The sequence below is a fragment of the Tiliqua scincoides genome, chromosome 2 (assembly GCF_035046505.1).
Source record: "Tiliqua scincoides isolate rTilSci1 chromosome 2, rTilSci1.hap2, whole genome shotgun sequence".
Classification (NCBI taxonomy): domain Eukaryota; kingdom Metazoa; phylum Chordata; class Lepidosauria; order Squamata; family Scincidae; genus Tiliqua; species Tiliqua scincoides.
Window position 1 is genome coordinate 119,708,858 of NC_089822.1, and position 9,586 is coordinate 119,718,443.

Genomic DNA, 9,586 nt, shown 5'->3' on the forward strand with positions numbered 1-9,586 from the left:
GGTAACTAGCTGTACTTCTCATCCTACGGCCCTTACAGCTTTAAAATTTTTTCTCTATATACTTGGGGGATAGAGCATGCCTGCTTCCTGAAGGTTACATTTCATGCAGTTGGTGAAATAGACTGGTTCCCATTATCTCTATGACATGTGCATGAACATATGCATGCTTCCAACTTTTACATGCAGGATCTTGGGTGCATACATTGGGTGCATCTTGACCAATAATCAATATTAAGAGACGGTACAGGAAAGCCAGAATCTAGACTCAATGCAACAAGATGTATTTAAGGGGTTAATTACAGTGTTAGGGGAAAATAATAGAACCCTAAAATTAAAATGAAGATTAAGTGTTGTAGCGACATCGAGGAAGATATCACCGAGGAGATAGGGTGTGGTGTCCACAGCGCCCCTTGCTCTAAGTAAATGCAGGGTTAAAGCCTAGGTGGTAGCTAGGAGGTGTGCTGCACAGCTGCAGCCACTAGAGGCTAAAGTGAACCTAGAAGTATATAAACAGCACCTGGAGGAACTAGGGGGTGTGGGTTGTAGAAGGAGGGTAGGTTGGAGACTGACTGCCTGCAGGCTGTGACTTGGCTTATTGGCTCTGGACTCTGGTTTGGCAACTCTCATTGATTGGACTGGCTTACTTGGAATCTGTGGACTGGGACTTGACTCTGACTTTTGCTTGCTGCACTTGTGAGTTTAACAAGGGAAACTAATCAGCCTTAAGCACTAGGCCCAGTGGGGAGGAGGTGTGGCAAGTCAAGTGTCTCTAAAGTGACCAATACTTAACCATTCCTGCAGGTGTCACTGTTAATGCAGCTCTGGGGTGAAATGGTGCTGTAAAAAGCCAGACAAGGAGGGATTGCTGAGAAGAGGTTTGAGCTTGGAAATGAAACCTCTGAGTTCCAGTTCCAAGCAGCTGGAATAATCCAAAACCTCCAGTTTAGCTTGAGTGGGAAGAAAAAGATGGTTTAAAGTTGGGGCAAACTTCAGCTGTCAGCCGAAGAAGGGGGACCATGAATGGACAAATATTCTTGCCTTGCAAGATGAAGACTGTTTACTCAGATTTGACTTGGATGGCATGTTGTCCAATGGTTACCATGTTTCTCACATCCAGATGCGTTGCACCATTACATTGCAGTCAACTTTTGATCTTTTTATCTTCTCTGTGGCTTTTACAGAGCGGAGGGGGGAAAGAATAAGACCAAAGGGGTGAAAATAGCCTTAAACCAAACCTTCATGCAGGCCAGGCATTAATGCAAGTAAAAAGGCCCACCTTTAGCACCACATGGATACAGATGTGTTCTTAGAACAGCTGTGGTCTGCATAAGTGTATGCTGAAATAAACAGACTAGTCTTTAAGTTGCTACAAGACTCTTTGTTGCTTTTGCTGCAACACTAACATGATTGTGACCTGTCTGGAACTTGGCCCAGTCTTGCCATGCTTTGTGTTCCCAAAGAGTCAACCAAAGACCATCTCAGAAACATTATGGGTTTAGGAAGGGAGGAATAAACCCATGGCCAGTTGCATGCCTTTGAAAGAAGTAGCCTTACAGCCCCAGAGGTGGCCTGACCAAGTTGTCTGGGATACCTCCTTGTTTTGGCACTTCATTCAGCAGAGTTTTCAGTACACTTTCACAAACCATTTGCATGCCGCTTATGGTCATTCTACTTCTTCAGATCATGCTATCTGAAGTTTGCAATTTGTCTCTGTGGCAAATGACATTCATGTCATCCATTTTATCTGATGGTCTCCTTCCTGTTATATATAACTTATTTTTGCACTTTGTTTGGGGGTGGGTGGGCAGGAAAGCCACTGAAGTCATTTTGAGGATTGATAAAGAGTCAACTCAAGGTGGATTGTAAAGTTGTTTCCAAATTGCGTGTTGGAACTTATACAGTATTTCCAAGCCCTGTCTTTTAAAACATTGCAGCCTCTCAACTGCACATTGGGCTTTGGAACTGGGGGAATCTTTTCACCCATGCCTATATATAGGCTATCGTTTTGTTATGTTTCATCCAGGGCAACTGCAGTCTTGACACTGTGGGCAGAGGACCAGGCAATTGATTTGAATTTTGATGATGAGTGATGGACTCTGACAGGAGAGGGAGATGATGCCATGGAAGAACATGGTAACTAGGACAGTGTGCCCCCTCCCAACACCAACTCACCAAAACAACTTTGGAGAGGGAATTGTGTGACTAGGAAGGTACATTGGACTGGGTATACTAGATGGAAATATGCATTTCCAATCAATATTCACCAGCACTGTTTTGCTTCTTGTGGGGCAATTGAGGATGGGGCATCCTGAGCTTGTGGATGACCCTGAAGAACTTGTGAATCACTGATGTACACAATAAGTTTTCCGATGTGCTTCTGAAGGGGTTGCATGGAGAAACAAGCCCATGACTCAGTGTGAATCGGATTCTGAAAGTCTGGATAGGTTCTGTATTTTCTATATGAAGCACTATAGAGTTGTGTCTCAGGAAGCCGGCTGAAATGTTCCTTGGATTCCGAGAAGTTGTGGGGTCCTGAAATATTCTTTTAAAATAAGGGCCAAATGGGTATCCTGTCCATAAAACAGCTAGTGGTGGGAGAGGAATGATAGAACTACAAAATCTCCTGGCTGTCTAGGGTGGCTGAAGCATAGAAAGTGAGACAAGTTTACATTGATTCTGGCATTTCAATTGAAAACAAATTATTTGCATTCCCAAGAACTGACTTCAGGCATACTTAAAGTGCAGTACTCCGCATAGCGTGGCCTAAATGGGCAGAAAAAAAAGGAATTGGTTATTTGTATGTTGCAAAATGTCAAATGTTCTTTCTAAACTATTCTAAATTGGGTAATTATGAGTGGTTTGCTCCTATCTTAGCTAGTCCACTTGTAGAGACTAAGAATGAAATTTAAGCTCCTTTTCCTTCTACCTCAAGGCAGGATCATCAGGTCAAAAAAGGGTAGCATAAGAGGGTTGCTGGCTGAGCATCATGAACCCAATCAGGCCTCAGAGTTCAGTGGGAGGAAGGGCTTGCCTCTGTCTCCACTAGTCTTCTGGTTCCTTCTCTGAACTTAGCCCTGTCTCAGGCCAAGGGAGCCAATTCTGGGCAGCCCGCAGGTATCCTGTCCTGAGACTTCCTCATAATTGGCCCTGAGTGCCTGATGTAGCACAGAGCCCTCCTCTTCCTGGGCCACCTTCCCCCCCCTTCACTAAGGTTGCACTCTTATCCACACTTACCTATGAGAATGCCCTGTTGACTAGAATGGGACTTAATTCTGGGTAGACATGCATAGGATTGGGCTCTAAGAGGATTTCTCCTTTGATCTAATTAAATAATATTTTCAGCAATGCTTTCCATTTTTATTTCTGTTTTCAGTCGGATGCCACTTACCAAGACATCATCTCCTGAATGTTCTGTGAGATAACTTTCTTAGCACATAAGACATCATCTGTGATATCATCATCTAGGAACCCTGTAGGGGAATTAACAAAGGCAAGTTAATGAGGAACAAATTCAGGGCCAGCAAGGCATCCTTCCTGAAGCCCCAAAGATACGAGAATTGCATCTCATGAAGCAGTGGCCATGTTTGTACAAGGTGCGCATATTTTGTTCACAGGTGCTCACTGGGCCAATACACTGGAAGCATGGATTAGAGGTGAAGTCCTCACTCAAGTCTGCCTCCTGGGCTGTGTGTGCCTATCAAAGAGGGATGAATGTGGCTCATAGTGAATTCACTTACACACATCAAAAGTTTCTCCAGGCATCTTCAATCATATAGATACATTACACATTCTACAATCACATAGATACATAACCCTCAATTTTGTTGGCTATAAGTGTGGTAGGATATTCTAGAGACAATCTGAAAAAAGATAATTTAAAAGAGGATTGTTTGTCAGTGTTATCTAACCAAGATAGTTGGGAGATTCACAGCCGTATCTGACTGGGCTTTAGTGTGGGTGGAACGAGCATTCCCCAGCACTATCTTGAGCAAAAGTGTCATAAAGCACTTTCCAGCAGCATTTTTAGTAGCATATTGCTGCAACACCAGCAGGAAGTTGTCGTACACTTGGGTCTCACTCCCAGGGTTTTGGGTGCTCAGAGTTGTTGGTTCTGAACCCTAGAGCCCTCAAAGATCCCTGTTCGGTAGTACTGCCACCACCCTGTAAGAGCCAGTGCCTCGGTCCAGGGAAACCGAGACCCTCTAGGCTTAACTATATCCCTTGTAGGCACTGAGCACTTTCTTTACTTAAAGTCTCAGTCCTCAAGTTTCTAGTCCACAGTGAGGATTTTTGGTAGCTTGCTGAATGGCTAGGCAGGATTCTGAACCTTTGTCCCCAACAGACAATGAACCAACATGGTAAAAAGATTTTCTACTTTATTAAATACATAGGGTTACAAAAAGTTACAAAAGGCAGCAAACGCTAGAGGCATAAAACTTCTAGGAAACATATCAGCATAAAACAACAAAGCTAACTGGCTAACTCTATTAATCTCTGACTCTCACCTGAGTCAGCTTCTTTTGTAGATTCTCAGTTACCTAAGAGGCCACATGGTCCTGGCGGGGCAGGATGTGCACCCACCACCTCTCTCACCAAGAGACAAGGAACAAAGACCCTATCCTCAGGAAGTGGGGCTGGAAGCTTGCCCTCTCAGCTCTTCCCTCCCCCCTGGAGATCTGCAGCTGCATTCCATCCTTGATAGGCGTCTTTCTGGCTGCCTAGGTGCTACATTATCACCTTCCATTAAATTGTAAATCCTGGCAGCTAGGAATGCAAGCCCCTTCTGTGTTACTGGGTTACTGTGGTTCAGGCTTTGCAATGCTACTAGGCCTATACTGTACATATTCATGACAGAAGTCCAGCATCTTTCCACCTGTGTTGCCTTCCAGAGCAGGTAAGTCAGCAGGAGTGGTGGGAGGTGGAGAAAGGGTGGAAGGGGGGCAGGTAAGGGGCAAAACAGGGTGGGGTGGTGGATCCAGTGGTGATGACACATGCTAGATTCTATTCCCCTTTCCTGCAGCCACCCCATCTCCTTCCTGTCCTTTGCCTTGTTCTAGTATAATCACTAGTGCAGATCCTAAGAGACCCATTGTGGAGAAGGAGGCTTACAAAGGTGTAAAGGGATCCTCTTTCACCTCTGAAGCTTCCCCATCCCCACCCTTTGCTAGATACAGCATATTTGTTTTTGGTAGCTGTACCAATGCAGGGGGTTGGGGGAAGGATAGGATTGGGCTCACAGTCTGCAATCTGATCTCTGCTTTATGTGTACATTGACCAAGTACTCTCTGTGTAATCAATCGTCCAATTCTACTTTTTAAAGATGATGTTCTTGTTCTGAGTGGGTATCTGTCATGTTGCACAAAACACTCTTCTCTGTGTGAAGAAATGATGAGTAAGAGAGCTGAAAGACAGTTTCTGAACTGGCTTAATTTGAGCTAGAGTTCTCGAAATCTTACCTTTTTGAACACCAAAATTCAGTGCTGGAATTTAGGGATTTTTATTTTAAACATAAAAGAATGCCTTTGAGCATGTGAAGAGTGCCTTCCCCTGAATACTGACTTGGCACAACCAAACCTCTTGTGCCTGGGATTAAAGTGAAAGACTGGCAGGGTTATGACTGCCAGAGAGCCTCAAACTTCAGCATCTGTCATTTGAGAGATAAGCCACATTTCTTAATTCATTTTAGTCATTGGCAGAAACAAGTTACTCACTGTCGCAGTCAATCTGGCATCTGTTCTCTGAGAAATGCCTCCCATTAGAGCACCAAATGAGGCCACTGAGTTGAAAAATGCCATAGTAAGGAGCCTTGCCATCAAACTCATAGTGCGCTGTGTCGAATTTGCTAGAAAACAGGGCCAAGCAGATCCCTGATTGGAAAACACATGACATATTCCATGTTTGTTAAGCTTATGTCAATCACAGATGGTGTACAAAGTCTGTTTCCCATCAAATCAATTGCAAAACATGAATTTGCCATTTGCTTTTGTTTGTTACTCAAATTCTAGCCACAGTCTAAATGGAAATGTCAACATCGACCGCTTTCAGTTTTGACATTGCCTGTTTCAAGCCGCAGCACTTCATATTTCTTAGTGAGTATTATAAAATACAAGGCAGCAAACTGTAGGGCCAAAATACACACAATGCTTAAAGGATTTTTAACAGCCAGAAGCCTAGTTCTTCCTTTAATGGCTACTGCGATAGACTTCTGTGGATTGGGACTGCATGGGATAGAGGGGTCTAACTCACTGGCACCAATAGGAGACATTGGGGGATATAAATAGCAGCCAGGTTGGGTCTTTGTGGATCAGAAGTATGGTGGCTATAGGGTTAAAGTTCCCCTATGACTACCCACAGTCCCACTCTACACTCCCACTCACCTAAGCCCAGTGGGATTAATCATCTTTAAACAACATACATAGGGCCCAATCCTAAGCTTTGTGTGCCAACTCACTGCCGGCACGCACTGTTGCAAATGTGTTTGCAGGCCCTAGCACTGGTGCTCTGCCAGTGCTAGCCCAGCACTGGCCGGCACTGGGCTAGCGCCGGTGGAGCGGCAGAGCTCAGTGGTCGTGTGGACCACCGAGCAGCGGAGAGGTAGGTGGGGGTGTGGGGGAAGGCGGGGAGTGGCGTTCCAGGGGCAGGGGGAGGTGGAGGGAGGGCGAGGAGAGGGCAGGGAGGAGGCGTGTCGGGGAGGAAGTGGGGCAGGAGGGAGGTGAGACCGGTGGAGCTTTGCTCCACTGGATCCAGAGCCTCCATTTTGGGATGGCCGCTCAACACAGAGATACTTGATTCTACGGTGACCTTTGGGTAGCCGTAGAATCAGGTAGGCCCAGTGCGGGGTTATTCAGTTTACCCGAGGGAAGGGGACAAAATCCCCTTCTCCCAAGGAGGCAGCGGTGGCTGTCTGGTGAGCGCAGGATGCAGTGGGAGCCATTGTCGGTGCTGCTGCAGCCTCGCATGCCCGGCAGCTCAGGACTGGGCTGCCCATCTGGCTGAAAGACTTCTAAAGTCTTTCCAGTTTTTCAGTGCTCAGTTTTGAAACTTGCTGGTTGTAGGGATTACCAGCTTTACTTTAAAAATTGGCCACGTTAAAAAATATTCAGTAATGCATGTGAAGTACAACAACAACAACACAACAATAATTTTTCTATACAGCTTTCCAAGGAAAAAGTTCACAAAGTGGTTTACCGAGAAAATCAGATGACTAAATGACTCCCTGTCCCAAAAGGGCTCATAATCTAAAAAATGCAGAAGAGACACCAACAAACAGCCACTAGAAAAAACACTATGCTGGTGTGGACAGTTACTCTCCCCCTGCTAAATAGAAGGAACACCAGTTGAAAAAGTGCCTCTTTGCCCAGTTAGCACGTGATGAACAAACATGAGAACTATCTCAACAAGAATAAACTAATACATGAGTTGAAAGATACTCCATCCGGGGAGGGGGGGACAGAGCTGCTGAGCATACACTGCATCCAAATTAATCCTAAAAATCAGAAAGTTGGGCAGTCAACAGACAGAACTTACAGTGATCCAAGCGAAAGCCGTGAAACCTATCCAAGCCAAGTTTTTTCAGGTATGAATACAGTTCACATTTCTTAAATACTTTGGCCTCTTTCGTGGCAATAAGCAGGCAGAATAGGACAAGCACACAGGCTTTCATTGCTGCAGGTCTCCACAGAGTGGGATGTCCAGATTCCCAGGGTTTTTATAGCCTAGTGGTTCTGGGCTGCCTGTTTCTTTTGCAAATGCTACTCTTATGTCATCTGACCATATTTATAACAGTTAACTCATTGCTTAGCAATTGGTTCTTCAGCAAACATACAAAACATGAACATAAGAAGAGCCCTGCTAGAGCAAACCAAAGCCCCATCTAGTCCAGCTTCCTGGATCTCACAGTGGCCCACCAAATCCCTCAGGGAGCACACAAAACAACAAGATACCTGCATCCTGTTGCCACTCTCTTATACCTGGCCTTCTGAGGTAGCCTGTTTCTAAAACCAGAAGGTTGCAAATACCCATCACAGCTTGTAACCTGTGATGGACTTTTCTTCTGGAAATCTTTCCAATCCCCTTTTAAAGTCATCTAGGCCAGGTGCCATTCCCAAGTCCTATGGCAAGGAGTTCCACAGACTAATTACACACTGGGTAAGGAAATATTTGCTTTTGTCCGTTCTAACTCCCCCAACACTCAATTTTAGTGGATGTGCCCTGGTGCTGGTGCTATATCAAATCCACATGTATTGTCACTGCACTGATAATGCACCACTCTCATAGGTTTGCAGTGGGTCCTAGGGAAGCAGTGGCAATGCTGAACCATTGTTTGACAGCTGTACAGGACTGGAAGGGTGAGAGCAAAATGAAACGTAATCCTGACAAGATGGAGATGCTGTGTGTTGGCGAATGGGTTGATCAGGGAAAAGGTTATTAACCAGTTTAGTGCAGGGTTATGTTTGCCCTGAAGAATTTGGTTCGAAGAATCTGTTGGGGTTATGCTAGGCGCATAATCTGTTGAGGAATGTGTAGATACTGTAGTGCCAGTTCCTAGCAGAGTGCAGCGGGTTGCTGGCTCCAAAAGTGCTCCAAGAAAGTCCCAGGGAGAAACAACACAGACAAGGCATATGTCTACCATCAAGCTGTATTTACAAAATATACAGATAGGCAGTCTCTCTGGCAGCAAAATGGCAAGCATATTTACAGCAACGATCTCCGACACAATCTCCCACTCTACACAATGATCCACAAAGGTAGGCTGTGCCTGCCTCCCTTTTATACTCCAGTGCCCCAGTCACGTTTAGGATGACCTCATCCTCTCTGATTGCGGCTGCAATCCTAACAGTGACTCAGTGACTGATTGCGGCTGCAATCCTAACCACACTTTTCTGAGAGCAAACCCCATTGAACAAAATAGAACTTCTGAGTAGACCTAGTTAGGATTGTGCCCTAAATCAGCTTTCATAGTGCACTGGTTACACTTTTACACTATTACATACATTGGTCAGGTCGGAGTCATGGGATACAGAGAGTTGCATACTGGTTCACATACACATTTACATGGGCTTACATACACAGGCCCAGCAGTCAAGGCCTTGCCCTATTCAGCCAGTAAATTTTCAGGTATGTTGACCAAACAATCCTTCCTTCCTTCCTTCCTTCCTTCCTTCCTTCCTTCCTTCCTTTATTTATTTATTTATTTATTTATTTATTTATCTATCATTAACACACACAGACATACAAACATATAACATACATTTAGGAGTGCTAAATACCATATACCATTACTCATTAATCATACTATATCTCCTAATCTACTACTCATCTACTTCTGCCTCTTATTAGTTTATCCATTTATTTATATAACATATACTAAATTTTCCCTAATACTATATTTTCTAAATTTTCACTTTCTATCAAACATAAACTTACTTCAATTACTCATTAATATTAAAATAATCTAATTACCAAAGTATAACAACATATAAAACAATTCTTCCATCTACTTCTAACTCTTCTACTCATTTATATATTTCTTATATCAAATATAATAGATTTTTTCCTAATTCCCTGTAATATCTTTTCTAAATAT

General features: G+C 44.1%; 1 protein-coding gene across 1 annotated transcript; it reads right to left on the minus strand.

The window, feature by feature from the left end:
- Positions 1-2,699: 2,699 nt before the first annotated feature.
- Positions 2,700-7,663, minus strand: LOC136638704 (lysozyme C, milk isozyme-like). The gene is made up of 4 exons (XM_066612738.1): positions 7,528-7,663; positions 5,712-5,867; positions 3,389-3,470; positions 2,700-2,763 (listed from the first exon to the last, which is right to left on the minus strand). The coding sequence occupies exons 1-4, from the start codon at positions 7,661-7,663 to the stop codon at positions 2,700-2,702; spliced, it is 438 nt and encodes a 145-aa protein (XP_066468835.1).
- Between the last annotated feature and the right edge of the window lie 1,923 nt (positions 7,664-9,586).